At 38.5% G+C, this 16390-nt stretch overlaps 1 protein-coding gene across 2 annotated transcripts in view; it reads left to right on the top strand.

Moving 5' to 3' along the window:
* Positions 1-993: 993 nt before the first annotated feature.
* Positions 994-16390, top strand: part of PSMD14 (proteasome 26S subunit, non-ATPase 14) — a 46644-nt gene continuing 31247 nt past the window's right edge. Inside the window, exons 1-4 of one of the 2 annotated variants that reach the window (XM_032114525.1) lie at positions 994-1093; positions 4335-4386; positions 5976-6064; positions 8984-9035. In XM_032114525.1, coding sequence (XP_031970416.1) covers positions 8988-9035 — 48 coding nt within the window. In that variant the 5' untranslated portion in view covers positions 994-1093; positions 4335-4386; positions 5976-6064; positions 8984-8987. The remainder of the gene's footprint in view (positions 1094-4334; positions 4387-5975; positions 6065-8983; positions 9036-16390) is intronic. The other variant, XM_032114526.1, reaches the window with a different exon arrangement.

Below are 16390 nucleotides of genomic sequence, written 5' to 3'. Positions count from 1 at the left end.
AATACCATATCATTGTAATTCCCTTTCTCTTTCTTTGGATTAATTTTATACTTCATGGTATAAAAAACTAAGACTTCTGTGTCTGCTGAAGTGTTCTGGAAGTGATGACTGTATCTGTTTGAGGTTATTTCCATGTAATTTATAACTTAGTACCTTTTCACCTGCTTCCATGTAGTTGGTATGTGAGCAGAAAATGCTGATCGTCTTCTAATATTACATTCTCAGTCTTTAACGGAGCTTTCAAATAAACCATGAGGCTCTTCTTGGTCGTTCATGGCAGAAACTCTACACAGAGTTCTAATAAATTGCTTTTATAGGTTCTTAAGCTGTCCCAATATTTTCTAAAATACTTGCAGTATTTCACTAACTACATATAAATCAACTTTTAAAAATGCTTGTGTTAGCCATAGTAAGTTCATAAGGGGCACTGAGATCCACAAGTTGTTCACATGCTGATAATGTACTTCCTTGGCCTTGTGATTTGCTTTTAACTTACAACAGAGTTTTCACTCCGGAGTTAACATAAGGGTAATAGAAGTTCCAATTTGCTTCTGTTTGCATCAGAGTAGTTTGCATCATTCATCACCATACATGCTTTTATGTGATTATCTCCCTATTATCTCTGTTTGGCCAAAATTCTCACTGTTTCCATTTCTGCTTGTGCCGGTTTTATACATATGGCCACTCATATTTCTCTTCTCTTCTCTTGTCTATATCCTTGTATTTTCTGTAGTACCGTTTTTGAGAGGAGTACGTGGTGCTGTTCCTATTACAGTAATCATTCTTTTATTGATTTGATGACTCATTTGTTGGTTCTTCTGCCATCCTATCGTGTCGTTGTTGCAGCACTGGTGACATTCGGCTGCAAAGGGACAAAGTTAACCCACAGCACTTTACAGCAGAGCAGTTTAAGCCGTTTCCCTTCGGCCTGTTCCACTCGGAGCCTGCCTCCCTCCGGAGGTCTCCGCTCTCAGAAGCTCCTCCCCGCCGGCCGCGGGGCCGGAAGCCGCTGCCGGGTGCCCTGTGAACCGGGAAGGGCTCGGTTTGAATGAGATCCGGCTGATTCACCGCGGCCCGGGCGGCTCCGGCCCAGGTGAGGGCCCGGCCGCCTCCGCGCCGGGGTGTTGAGGGACCCCGCGGCGGCCTCTCCGCGGCGGCGGGAGCGCGGCCCGGGGAGTCGGCCCGAGCGCTGGGCAGGGCCGCGGACGGGACCGGGACGGGGCGGGTCTGGCGGGCGGCACCGGCCCGGGTGGGGAGCGCGCTGGGCCCCGTGGGCTTTCCGCGGGGGAAGTCCGGGCATTTCAGGGCAGCGGCGGCGCGGGGGCAGGTCTGAACGGGCCGGGGAGCGGCGGAGGGGTGCTCAGCCGCTGGAGCCGGACGGGCCTCGGCGCCGCACGGGCCCCAGGGCCCGGCCGCCTCCGCCCCGGCCCGCAGCGGCCGTCGTAGTTCGGCAGCGCCGGGCGCGGGTTCGTGCTGCGGGAAGCACCAGCGCTCTGTGCCCCATTAGAGGCACCTCACGGACGGCAGCGCTGCTGCTCCCGGAGTGCTGCATTGCCACGATCCCGGGCAGTGCAGCTGAAGTTAGAGGGGGACGGGAGGAAGTGAGGGCAAAGCGCTGGCTGGGATACCTGAAGGGGAAGGAAGCAGAATTAAATAGAAAAGGAGCGATGATCAGAAATTAACAGCGCTATTTCTAATATGCAGCTGACTTAAGTATTGTTTTTTTAACACATTTGTGTCGTGTAGTTGGATACTTGTAAACAGTTGACAAATCTGGTTGTGTGCTGGCGTCATGTCTTAAAGCTACAGTTGTTTTCGGTATACTGTGGAAAAACAGAAAACCAGCAGGGATTGAGATCCACTTTTTAAAAAGAAGTTTTATGTAAATGTATCTCAAAGCTATATATAACTGAAATGGTACTAGGCAAGCTGAAAAGTGTGACAGATTTGTATTCATCTTAAAGCTGTCGGCCCTGGGAGTCCAAGGTGTCCTGTATGCCTCGGGTAGGGAGTAACCTTGGAAGAAGATTCTGTGGAACAGAAACTGTTTGTGACCTTATTGAGACAGTGAAAAATATCTGTTTGTGAAGAAATTTAGAAATTGACTTGCATGTGGATTGCTTCTGAATCACTTAGTGTGACTTTGAGCAACAGGATTTAGCCTGTAGCTTAATGGAAAATGTTGTGTTCCATCATTTATTGTAACATACCATTTCAGTGATATTAATTTGAAAACTATGATTTAGAACGTTATACGTTAGAGAATACTTTAAAATTAATATTAACTAATACCAGTATATAAATTAGTTTGTCAACTTTCTTGTAAGTGATTCACTCCTGACAAGAATTATTGCGTATAAACTAATAGTACCTACAACTACCTTGTAATATCTAGGATGATGGGAGATGGCAGGTGTTAAGGACACCTTGAACAATAGAGAACTGGTGTGATAAGTACTTGCTGGACTACAGAATAGTTCAACAATAGTTGTGTGTTTACCTGCCTTTCTGCAGATTTCAGAGAAGACCATTAGTTTATATATTGCATAAAATTAAAATAAATTCTATCCGTTTCTGTGGTGGTGCAGCTTGTTAATGAGCCTTTGCTTATCCGTAAGTTTTTTGTGAGTGTACTTCAGTAGCTTTAAAGAAGTCTGTTTGAATCTGTGTTACTGAAGTAACTCCAGCTCAGCAATGAATGTAGTAGAATTAGGTCTGATGTACTTTTGGAAGTCAGAAAGCAGCATTTGGGAAGCTGACCTGCAAACCTCCTAGTCCAGTTGGGGTCTATTCAGATTCAGGTTCGTGTGATCCAGAAACAGGGTCTGGGTTTACAGAACTGAGCATATTTTGGAAGCAAGAGTCATGTAGCTCTGGACTTGCACTGCTGAGACTGCAATCATGCATGACATGATTAAACTCTAGCTTTAATGAACAGATTACTTAGAATTGATGGTAACATCTATATTTTTTTCTTCTTTTCATACAAAATATATAGGAAAATAGACTAGCTCCACACCCACCCCCTCAACCCCCTTAACCTTTTTATGTGTGAACTCTCTGTTCAGGTTTGATGACTTTAACTGCAGCGAGTTTTTGTTCTTTGCTTGGTGAAATGATGTTTTTCTGCAATGTGCAGTTTCTCAGCTGGTTTACCTCTGTAGCTGTTTATCGTCCCTAGTGAAGCTGAAATGGTTGCAGTTGCACCAAAAACCTTAAGCCACTTCTTTAGTTGCTGTTAATAAAATTGTTGATCATCTGCTATGTGTAACTCCTCAACAGGAGATCTGGAAGTGCTTGTACAAATCTTGTTATGTAGTCTCAGGTGGAGAAACTGAGTTACTGAAGATGATATGATTTGCATCCAGTCACTCAGTGTACAAATTGCAAAGTAAATTGCTGTCACCTGCGTGTAGCCTGATACTCTCTCCACTAATAGGGCAGTTTAGTAGACATTGTTTTCTATGTATGTCGAAGCTGATTTTGATACTTATTTCTTTACTAACTCAAAAGTTGCCAAACCAGGAGAACCCTCTTTCATTGAGGGATCACATCATGGAGTGTTAATGCTAGATAAAAATAGTGCACTGTAGTGTGAAACTCATGTGTCTCATGCAAAGAGATGCAGTAATTTAAGACTGTTTCAAGTTGATTTCAAAATACATGCTGAAGCATGCCAAGTATAAGCACAGTAGCTGTTGGTTTATACCTATACATGTACACACATTTGTGCATAATCCTTTTATATAATTTTATCCCTGTGTTACCTGAGGAAAAATGTTTTCATTATTAAAAGTCAGAATTTAAGTGACTTGAAAATACCAATGAACAGCTGAATAGTGAACCAGAGCCCTCCAAATGGGCAGTTCTTCCCAATTATTACAGTTACCTAACCAGTAGTATTAGGAGCAAATGTTAGACATGGGTTTTAAATTTTCTGTTTTCAGATCAGTTTTGAGATGCTCTGTATATACTTTCACTGCGTTATTAATATCCACTGATTTTTCCCTTTTGAAGCAAGGACAGTTAAAAAGAAAATTGCAGTAATGGAAGTTTAGATTTTTAAATACCATCCTATGACCAAGATTTTTTTAGTTACGGTGTTTCCAATCATAGACATACATAAGCAGAGAAGCTATTTAATTCTTTTTGTCTTAAGCCATTAGTGACCATATTGATTTCAATGATAAGTACATGTCATCTAAATCCTGCAATGCACCAAAATGCAAGTTTATTATGATAACTGTCTTGCATTTTTCTGATATGGAACTATTTGATACATTTACTTCCTTAAAGTTTTGCTTTAAACAGAGACTGTTAATTCTTCCTTGCAGACAGAAGGAAACAGTATCAAAATAACTTTTGCCAACTTTGGAAGGAAAAGAGGTGAGATTTACTGTGAATTGTTTGTTTGCTTTTCTGGCTTTTATTATATACATATATATATATGTATATATAATGTGAGTGTGTGTGTGCAAATATAGGGAAAAACCCAACAGGTAAGTTGGTAATCAAACCCAGCTTTTTGCACTTTGTAACAGAGGTAAGATTCTCAGCTGTAGGTTACCGTGTGTGCCTCCCTGGGGAACAGACCAAGCTCATGGAGATTTGTTTCTTTCATATCCTTATAGTAAGTGGAGAAGGGAATGCAAGACCACTGGGTGGTCAGGTGGCTAAAGGTGAATTGGGTTGTAACTCAAGCCCAGTTGATGAAGTGGTTGCAGTTCTGTTGTAGCCTGGGCTCCTGGCTCTCATGGTCTCTCCTGGATCATTGCCTTCTGCAAAGCTGGCAGAAGGATAGTAACTTTCCATTTGACTTGTTAGTGATTTCCACCCCAGCCTGTCAGCACTGAGAAACGCTGACTTGTTCTTTTTTTCCAGCTTTCTGGGAAGGTGAACACATCTTCCTTTGCTCTTGTACTACTTTGAGTTAAGGTTCAGAAGGGTCTCTGTTAAATTACCTCAGTTACTAAAAAGCAAAACAAAAGCCCTCCACCCAAACAGAAACACAAAACCACCCCCCAAAACCCACAGACATTCTTTGGGCAGCTTTAGCTTAAAGAATGATTTGACAGAAATGTCTTCTGGAACTGTATTAGTGTTAGAAGCAGTCAGCTCTTCCAAGACCTCTTTTTCTGTTATGGCAAGACAACTATTTCTGGGATGCAGCGTGAAGCCTCTCAGAGAAGTGAACAGGGTTAAACCCAGCGTTTTTGATAGCCTCTCAGTTTGCTGCAGGGCTGCACAAATGGCTGTCCTGGCAGTACTGAGAAAGCAGCATCAAGTTGGTGAGCAGCAGCAGCTTCCTCATTGCTCCTTATGTTAATACTGACATTGAAAAAAACGTCTATCAAATCACGGCCACAGATCATTTCACAGATCTGTTTTAAAACACTGCTCTACAAATGAATGAGTGGATGCAGTTAATGGGCAGTGTTCTCAGGGAGGAGGATAACATGAATTTTAACTCCTAAATTGAATGTGAAGCATTCTTTCTCAACCTGAATTCAGGCAAACCTAAAGGTCTTTGTGACTTTTCCAGTCACACCAATTGCTCTTGCAGAAATAAACAGGAAAGCTTTCTGTATCTGCAGACTGCTCTTACCCTTGGTGCTTAGGGGATCTTAGCTACAACAAGAGCTTAGTAAAAAAAGACTGTGGTTTTAGTTTCTAACAGCAGTTTAAATGATCAATTAGCTTTAAATTGCTTAAATTAATTATTAAAGTATTTTTACATGTAATTTTGAGAAAATTGGAAGCGTCTTGCAGTATTATGGATATTTGAGCAAGACATGGCATGTACCACTTCAAGGGATTGTATGGTAAAAGGAAAAGAAAAAACCAGTAGACTTTATTTGGGTTATTCTTCAGTGGTGCCTTGTCCTTTTGTAGCTTATCAGTGTAATGTATCTTTTTGCATGTGTTTCTAAATTTTACTGGGTTTCTGCCCTTCTCGTTTCTGTTTCTTTCTACAGGAAAGAGATCTACTGGTTTCATCTTTACAGTCAAAAAGTGGGGAGCTGCTGCTGAGTTTGTTCTGTGAGCACCTCTTGCTGAGCACCAGGTTAGAAATGCATAGTTGCTTTATTTGTAAAGGCTAAAGTTACCTTCATTAATGTCTAAAAATTTTGCTTAAGCTGTTTTAAGTTTTACAAAAGCATTGTTTCAGAAATGGAGTCTATAGCTGAAATAATATTTAGATACAGTGGATTAACAAAAATTAAAATTTGTTCTGATTTGGTTCACTGACCCAAATTCTTCAGATGTTTATACATCTGAGTAAACAGTTATGTTTAGGTCCATATAATCTATGGCTTACTAAAACATACTCAGTTACAAATAGGCAAGTAAAGCATTAGTTGCCACAACTCTAACCAGAGTCAAGTCATGGAGCTAGTGAAATAATTTGCAGTGCGTCTAGAACTGGGTTTTGGAGATTTTCTGTCTGTGCTGCTGTCTTGAAAATCTAAATATCTCAGTTCAGTGACTAGTCTGTGACAGTTAGGTGGGAAATGTTACATCCCTCCAGTTCTGTAAGACAGTGAGAGTTTGTTGTAAAGTTATGCTGACAAATAATCAATTTGTTTAACACATTAGTCTAATCCAACTTTAATATGGCAAAGTATGGTTCTATAAATGATGTACTATTCTATTGGGTTAGAAACGGCAAAAAAAGTGTAAATAAAATATTAATTAGTACTGTCTATTATTTTTCACTTGTGTTATAGGATTTGTTATTCAATACTATTTCTTAAATGTATGTAGATAATGTACCTCATCAGCTTATGGAAGTTGCTGTAGTTGTCAGAACTACCAGTTTTAGGGTTACCAGTTGTAGAGACTAAAAGTTTCTTAAAATAAATGAACAACCATGATGGATTAAAATAATCGTTTTAGTAGCTTAAATCTACTTCTCAGTTACTCTTCAGCCCTCTTTAGTGTCATGGAAGATGAATCATTGTGGGTTTCAATGGAGGAGTATCTACCACAGAGGGGTAAAATGAACTGTAGTTGGCGTTAATTTGTGGTAACATTGTGACTGTTTTATTGAAGCCATTTAACATATGCTTACATAATATCTTTAAACAGCAACTTAACCTTTCCAAGGCAATCCTCCAACTTGATTTGGAATTTATTGTAGTTCAGAATTGAAAAGCATATACACTGTGTGCAGCTTTTACCTCTAATAAAGAAGCTTGGTTTCAGTGAACTTACTGAAAAAGTGAAGCATAACCATTGACGCCTTAATAAACTCCTTTTTAATTTATATGGCGCCAGTGGAGCTTTAAGAAAATACTTACTGCTAGGTGAGGCTGCACTTGTTGGGTTTGCAGGTTCTACAAAATCAAGGCAGTGAATCATATTAAACTAACAGCCTGATAGTTCATTAAACTGGGAAAGTGAAATTAGCAAGTAAAGCAAGTATTTCTGATCGATGTACCTTGGATAGCTTATGAAGTCATTAAAGTAGGAAGTAAAATGCTGCTTCTCTGTGTGTTTAGAAGCTTAAACTATTTGTTTTAAACTTATACTGAAATAAAGTTTGTTAGTCTTTAGCCAGTAAAAATTCTAGCAAATTTCAGAAGAAATGATGAAAATGATGGTGATGTTCATCTTCAACATGAAGATTTTTTCATATACAAAACAAATACGTTTTTCAAGTTCTTTTGCATAATTACTTTCAAAAGAAGACTATTGAATTAGTGTTATTAATGTAATCTGAAATCATGTATATAATTCTCTTATGTGTAATGTAACATCCACTTGGAGAATGAATGTGTTTTGGAAATCATACTTTGTGTTCTCAATTGCTTTTATATCACCTAAACAGGCTTTGTTGTGTTGTGTTAAAACTTGTCCAGTTAAGACCATAATTTTCGATGCTGTACTTTGTATCTTCTATTTCACAAATAAAATAAGCCAGTAAAATTTTCTGATTTCTGTAAGCCTTGGAAATTGCTTGATTTGCTGAAAACAGATGTTCAAAAATAAATATTCAGTAGGCTTTTTTAAATTTTATCCTTAAGTTCTGTTGTATAGAGCTAAGAAGTTGAAAAAGCCAAGTAAGCATGGGGTAAAGTTCTGTTAAAGCTGGGGCAGAACCTGTACTTAGGTATCCACCATGAAATTGTCGATGTCTTTTCAACAATAGAAAGTAAAGAAACTAGAGAAAGAAATATCAGTGTAATTTTTTTGGTTGGGCACCTTAACAGCCTTTATTCCTGGGGATCACCCCTTTGAAAGTTACAAGACATAAAAACTGATGGGGTTGTTTTTTATTGGCTTTTTTTCTAAGGTAAGACATTTCATTGATTGGAATAATCTTGCACTAAAGCAATGGCACATGCAACACTGGAAATGTATTAAATGACTGTACTGTCACTAGTCTTCTAACTATATACACATTAAATGTTTACTTTACAGTATTTCTTTTAGTATAATGAGTTCATTAAAAAAAAGCTTTTGATGCTAATTCAGAGATCCATAATCTGCTTAGTGTCTTTCACATGTAGTTTTGATGATAACTGACAAGCTGTAAGTTAATTAGCGCGGAACTTACTAATGAGGATGCTAAAATCCTTACTTTAACATTTTTATTGATGATTTCTGAGCAAACTGAAGTAAATTCGATTGTATATCTAATAAGTTTTAGGAACTTTCTGGCTGTAGGTACTGATCATAAGCAACAAAAATCCCCCAATTAATTGAATGATGGGAAAGTTTTGAGAAGTTTGACAAGAGTGTTCATCTTCAGAAATGGGGATAACCCAAAACCAAAGCAATAAAACAAAGTCTGTTAATTAGCATGGAAGACAGCTTCTTGAATTAATATGTGGTGTTAATTAACAGGAAGTCTGATGTTGTGTTGTAATTACCACCAATATTTTTGACATACTGAGTGACTGAAGGTGAATTATATAGATAGCAATTTAGTAAACATTTTGAGTTTGGGAACATTTTTCCTTTGTTTCTGTTTTTCTAGAAATATGGATAGACTTCTGCGACTGGGAGGAGGTATGCCTGGGCTGGGACAGGTTAGTATATAGCTTGTCAATCTTTTCTTTAAAATTAATGAATTCTGGAACATGCCTTCTGTTGTATTTTAAAACAGCACCAAAAAGCAGAGTTCATAGTAATCTTTGACTCAAGAGATTCTATATGTGTATGCAAATCTTTGTTACAGCCTGACCTTTTTTTTTTGTAAATACGAATACCTGTGTTGGCACTAAGTTTACAGAATGTTTATAGACCTTTCTTTTTGTGTCTGAGCATTTTAAAGTTTGAATTGAAAAGCATTGGAAACACATTTTTTTAAAAACCAGTTGCAAGTAATACAGAATTTCAGAACATGAAGGGTATTCTAAATGGCCAAGCACATCCACTGCTCTGTCATAAATTACATCTTTCGGTTCTTGGATCACATTGTGAATGGGGCATTATAAGATACTGAAGTATAGGTAAATTTCAAGAGGTAATTTGAATTGGATTTATCACGTATGGGTAGTTGTAGCTACCTGTATGTGTGTTTTATTGTGTTTCCTCCTGTTGATTGTCCTCACTTCTCTAACTACTCACAGCTAAAAGGTCTCCCTGGCAGCTGTCTTGTTCCAGTGAGAGACCTATTCACATCGTGTGGCTTCTCCTACCTTTACAGCAAGTCCTAGTGCTTTTTTCCTTGATCACCTGGCATTGCCAGCAGTCTTCAAAAATAAAATCAAGCTGATCTTATTACATTGTGCTGATTACTCTGGATACAGGGGAAAAAATAATTAGGAACTTCTTTGTTTGAGGTCTGTAGAAAGAATTCTTTCCTTCAGGAATGAGCCCCAGCGTAATTTCCTTTGTAGTCTTGGTTGGCTGCAATAGCTGGCCTTTCTCTGTTTCCTCATCTGCCTCCTGGGCTCTTTCTAAATCGGGAATCCAGACTCTTGTTCTTCCGGAGTAATCAGTTCTGTATGTCTTAGGCTTCATGATGTGTAGGCAGGGGTTGTTTCTGGGATGTTTGAAATTGCTAAACCCAAAGCTTCTTTTGGTTGTGTGTAGTGTGTTTGTGTCCAGTATAACTACAGGAGTATAATACTGAAGCATTTGGTGAAATATTCTAGGCTGATCTACAGACTCTAGATAGTTTTGCCAAATAAGCTGTAACTTTTGGTGCATAATTTTTTTTCCCCTTTTTATAGCTAAAATTCTATTCACGTTCTCTTAGTGAATCTTCAAGCCGCCCTCAGTTATTTTTAGTTTCACTTTCTTAAACAGTTATTTCTCTTGTTCCTCTGAGCTGCCAGCCTGCTTCATGACTCTTCATTTTTTTAACATCTGTGCAGTCTAATCTCTCAAGCTTTCACTTCTTAGTCCTCTCTGAACTTGACGCATATCAAAGCTGTTTTTCACATTTACGGTTAACTCTCTGCTGTTTTCTGAATTTTTCATCTTAAGGCTTGCTAAAAAACTGTGGCAGACAATAGAACATAACATTCAGAGGAAGCTCACTGAACTCCTCTGGTAGCTTTGGCCTGCAAAGCTGCTCTGTGTATGTTTAAATATGGAATTGTCTCTTAAATGAGTTGATGAGTATGTGTTGGATTAAAAAAAAGCGCATAAAATTGAATTGCTCTTTACTCAAGCTGCTGCTTGCACTGGATGTCTTGACTGAATTTGTAGTCTTTTGGTTTATTGAATCAGCAGGAAGGCTTTTCAAATAGAATATTTTTACGTCCTTAAAATACTGTGTTTCAATGGACCTTCAAAGGTCACTTATATCCTGAGTATCAATTGATAAAAATTGAGAGATAATCCAGAGTGAATCAGATGTCTTTGAGATAGAAGAGAGGAGGAAGGTATTTCTTGGATATATTTTGTACTGCTAGAAAGCAAAGTTATTACCATTTGTTTGCACTAGGGTGTTTTAAACAGCAGTACAAAGCTTTTTGTTCTTCTTATTGCTGTGTCACAGTTGTTCTAAAGGTTGAATGTAGTAAAAACATCTGACTGAGTCATTCTTGCCAGCATAAGAATCATCTGTGTATATAGTCTGGTAGAAAAAGGGGCATTTTTAAAGTAATTTTATCACATAGTTTGGAGATTTCTTTTTTGTGTAGCTTGGGGTCTGCTTTGCAAGAGGACTGCACGTCCTCTCCATTAAAGTTTGCTAAGAGTCCATTTGGTTTGATTTGCTTTGTAACTGATGTTAAAGTACCGGCGGATGCTTGGTCAGCACAGTTCCCGTTTCATCTCTGCCGAGGCATTCTTTCTCAGTGACTTGCTTTAGCTTCTTCAGCAGCAGTTACTTGACTCTTTCCCCTTGGCAAAATTACCTCTTCTGATTATTGTCTCATTTAGGTTTTCTTGGTTTTCCAAACTCAGATCTGTTGTCCCAAATGAACTTTAAATTAATGTGTTTGCAATATGCTTTTCAGGTCTTTTGGTGTAGTGTATTACACTTGATAGCTGCTGTCACTGAATTTGTGGTTCTCTTTCCTTACTTCTTGCTCCTTCAGGATGCTATTGAGTGGCTGATTGGCCTTCAGTTGTCCAGTGGAGGTCAGTGCTAAATCCCATCTACCCTAAGCCTGTCTTCAAATGGCTAATAAACAGATCTTTAAGGAAGTAATCTTAAACTGATACTTCAACAATAAACTTTCCCTCCAGTGACTTGTGGCTTTTCTTGAGGCATTTCTTCTCTTTTAATCATAGGTGAACAAAGGGGAGGAGGAGGTGGACAAGAGAGGAGAAGGGAGGAGAATCTTACAGCTTTTGGCATCACATAAGCCATTCACAGTATTTCCTGACAGTGCACTTGGTCATTAACTGTGTTCTTTTTATGGCAAGGTACCTGTGTTTAGTTTTGAACTTGATGCCAAAAGTATGACCTTCTTTGGAACACTGCTTCATGCAGAAATTGTTTATGTCTTACACGACTGGTGTTGTAGACCTGGTCCATAAGTTTGTTTTGTCTTGAATTTATGCTCTTGTGATAAATGCATAAGATGAATGAATGAATGAATGAAGCCTTTTAGAAAAGATGTAAAAGATTCAAAGTGTTGTGATGTCTCAAAGAAAATCTTATTACTTCAGTTTCCCTCCTGTAGTTCAAGGGAATTAAGATTTTGGCAATGCACTTGTTTTTCTTTACTTATATGGTCTCCTGTCTTTTTCCTTCTGCCCCTCGACATGTTGCATTTTTCTACTTAACTTCTCTTTCCTGATTCATTCTTTTCTGTCTCTCCCTGTTTGTCCCCCTGGAATACTGCCTACCACAGAATTTCACTAGTGGTTTAGTACTTCGGTTTGCATTGTACATTTGCTGCAGACAAATGAACAGGTTTGTGGGGTACGTAAAAGCATCCTGCTTATGTAGCAGGCGGGAATTTGGAGCAACACTCATCTTCATTTTGTATGCTGAACTATTGTTTGCTGGTGAAATCAGTTCCACATATGCCTCTATTAGGTAATCCCACTGCAAAGGGTATGAGCAAATTAAGTGCATTTGTAGACAAGCTTTCTCTCCTCAACACTTTCAGAACAGTAATTCAAGTTAAGTTCTTGTCCATACTAGCACATGCTGTCTGTTTTTCTGAATCCAGATGTGATAGGGAGCAGTGAAATACTGACACTTTTAAAAGAGGCTGTTGAAGTAATTTTTATTGCTTGATAGATTTTTGAAAATATTCATTTACACTGCTCTGTTAGTGCAGACAACTGTTCTAGTACAATAGATGAAAAATAAAACTGATTCTGTATTTTTGAATTAACATATTTGATGACAGAGGGGAAGGGGGAAAATTCCAATGGGAAGGGGGGGGAGACAGAGAACTGACCTGTGGCTTATAAGGAGTGTTTACACCTTGATTTGGAATATAGAAAAAGAAGTGCAGATAGCTATTTTATTTGAATCATGGACTTGCCAATTAGCCATCAAGTGCTTCCATCTGTGAAATAGTTGATCAGATGGGTTAGCTGGGATGTTTCCAGATTAGGGCATTGTAAATGGCACTTGAAAACTGTCACTTTGATTAGGAGGTTTCAAATACTGCACTGCTTGATGCTGTGGAACCTTTTTCCTCTCATAGGATCTTGGTTTTTTCAGAACATGCTTATGCTATTTAGTAAATTTCTGGCACCATGGGAACTTGGGAGACCTGCTGCTGATCTAAAGTTCTGTTTCATGTGCTGATGTGGTCGGGGTGGTTGTTGGAGGACAGCACAGTGCACTCTTTTGCATGCAAAAAAAGGCTTCCAAAGAGGAGTTGATGGTCTGGCAGACAGTGGAGGATCAGACTCAGTGTAGATCATTCCCAATTAACGACTAGATGCAAATTTCCTTGAGTTACTTCATTAAGCTGATTTGTCATTCAAAGTATATGACTTTTTCTTGCATCTTACATCTTCCATATGTAAACAGAAGCATCCACCAACAACAAAAAAACCTTAAGCCCAAAACAAACCCAGACAACTCCCATCCCTCCTCTCCAAAAAAAACCCCAAAAAACCAAAATCACACCAACAACCCAACCAGGAAAAACTGCAACACCTTAACATCTTACTGAAGATTATTTTGGTTCATTGATTCTTGAAACAGGTTGTGTTTTAATTTGAAGGGTGCAAATGTGTTGTCTTTAATGAAGTGCCTTTTTCTTTGTAAAGCTGTAGAGTGTTCTGTTATCTCAGTATCTGTTTAGCTGTATGACTTTCTCCTTTCTGTGTCTCCTGGGTATATATGCTTTGTGGGGTTTGAATTGTGGTGATGCACTGTTGTCTGCTTCTCATATGTATTTGAAGCTTCAAATACGCCTTTTGAGACTATTTTGCCAGGGGAATAAATCTGAATTATAGCTCTGAAAATTGTGCATCATTTCTGTGCCATTGCTTCTGAGACATTTTCCAGCAAAGTTCTCAAGTATGAAGAATGTTACTATTTCTAGAACTCCAGTGTAACTCCCAGTAGATGAGATGGTGTACAGTTTGGGTGGGTTATTCCAGTTTTACTTTTTTTCCCTGGAAGCTGTCAACGCACTTAAGGAATAAAAAAATTTTCTCAGTGACAAACATTTTTTATCCATTAAAAACATCTAACATGAAATCCCATAGAAAGTTCAGAAGACTTAATTGCCTGCATTATCTTCTGTAGAAAGTCTCAGCATCAGTTTTTATATACAAAATATATGATTTTGTTTTAAGGAGAAAAAAACCACCTTAGAGATAGTAAACTGTGTTGTTTTACTTTCATTGTCTGGGATGAATGTTTTACTGCATTGATTAGTGCTTTAGTACAGGTCTGTTCAACAAAAGCTTCATATCAAATTTAGGGTACAGGTGTGGCCTGGGTCTGATTTCGCTGGAGACAGTAACTCCATGGGTCGTGTTAGGCTTGTTTGAAAGTTGCTGGGGATTGCAAAGGCAGAGTGTAGTTCTCATACATTTGTAGTACAGTTGAGTCATTGTAATGTGATTTATCTCCTAAGGGGCTGATGGGAGAGAGAGAGAGAGAGAGAGAAACCTGCTAGAGTTGGTTTAGAGCAGTCATATAATTTTACTTAAACCCTGTGTGTAATTTGTGTTATAAAGGCTGTCTTAAAGTAGGATGGCTGGACTATAGACACGTCTTATGTATTGATCACAAACATAAAACTGAAACTAAAATACTAGTGGATTGTGTCTGAGCATTACAGTTTCCTCTGATCTGCTGTTTTACTCTAGAGAACATTTTTAGCTGCCTCTTCTTGGCCTCAGATCTTAATCTTCAGTATTTCTAATAATTAGGCAATTAGGTTCTCTCTCCTCAGTTTAATTGACAGTGCAGTCCAGCTGACTTTCGACTTTCCCCAGAAGAGACAAAGGAGCTTGGACAAGGAAATGAGTGTAGCCATAACGAGAAAGAGCTTGGGGAAGAAAGACTAAAGAAGAGACATCTTTGTGCATTTTGCATTGCATCTATTCACTTGTAATGTTCCTTTCTTCAAGCACGAAACAGCTGCCTTATAGTGATTGATGTAATTTATTTCTCTTGGAAATTGTATCTTCTTTCTGAAATCCCATGCACTTGAATATTAAGTTGCAGTGCCACTATCTACCACCTTTGAACAAGGGTTTCTGTTTTCCTCCTGCTGTGTAGAAGAGTCCTCTTCAAGTTTTTCTGGGAAGTTTGAAATGTTTTTGTGTTATAGTGGTGTGGTTTGGGGGGCTGGTGAGTGTTGGTTGATTGATTGTTTTTTTCAACTGTTGCAAACAACTGACTTCCCTGCATATTGCCACTGAGTCTCCCAGTTCACCTGCTTGTATCCAGAGAACCAGATCTTCACAGCAGAGAACCTATAGGCATATAGAACCCATTACATTCTTCTGCATATTGAGAAGATATCTTTAACTGCTTTGCTTCACAAAGTGTACTTTAGGGTGAGCTTAGGCAGAACCTGCTGAGGGCAAACCTTCTTCTTGGCAGAACTGTGTCTAGAATAAGGTAATTAAAAATCTACATTAGAGCAAGACTTCTGAAGGCAGACAGAATTACAGGTGCTGACTTGTCATCTGCCTTGAGGCTCTCAGTTCTAAATCCCAATACCTTCTGTAATGCTGATTGGAATAGATAACAGGTTAGTCCTGGTTTTATTCTGGAATGAAACTGACCTTTGTATTTTCTGGATTTTCTTTTTATTTACAGTACATTGAGGCTGTGAAAAATAATAGTTCTTTTCAAAAAGATGTACAGTGTTACTGAGGATTTGTTTTGTGTCCCTGATCTTATGGCTTTTTGCTAACCATAACATTGTCATAGAATCATAGAATGGTTTGTGTTGGAAGAGACATTTAAAGGTTATCTAGTCCAGATTGTCCTTATGCTTGATAAGGAATATTAAATGCAGTAATACAGCATACCTACCCCTTTGTGTAATGTCTCTCAAGGAATTTGTAGATTAAATGGGGTAAAGATAGCAGAAACACTGACCCAGGGAAGATTACACTTAAGCAGCCATTTCATGCAATGGTTATACTGGGACCATTGCAGGAAGTCTGACTATTGCAAGTTGCAACTAGGTGATATATGTAAATAATTTTCTATCATGAATACATGTTAATATTGAGTAGTAAACGTTTATTTCTGATAATAATATTCTCTGAGTGTCCTGATAAGCTAGAGATTATTTTTGTTTGAAGTTCTGCTTAGTTAGAAACAATCAAATAACAAAACAAACTGACAAAAAAAACCCTAAAAAAGAACCGAACCAAAAAACCAAAAACACCCCCTCACCCCCCTGCCAAAGCCCTAGCAAAAAAACAAACCAAAACCCACCCCACACACACAAAAAAAGAAAACCTCTCAACCACCCCACAGAAACTAAAAAATTCTAAACAAGCAGAAAAGCTAAGCAGTAAAATTCTGGCTCTGCAC

This window comes from Corvus moneduloides, chromosome 7 (assembly GCF_009650955.1).
Source record: "Corvus moneduloides isolate bCorMon1 chromosome 7, bCorMon1.pri, whole genome shotgun sequence".
Lineage (NCBI taxonomy): Eukaryota > Metazoa > Chordata > Aves > Passeriformes > Corvidae > Corvus > Corvus moneduloides.
This window is presented reverse-complemented; position numbering and strand designations above follow the sequence as displayed.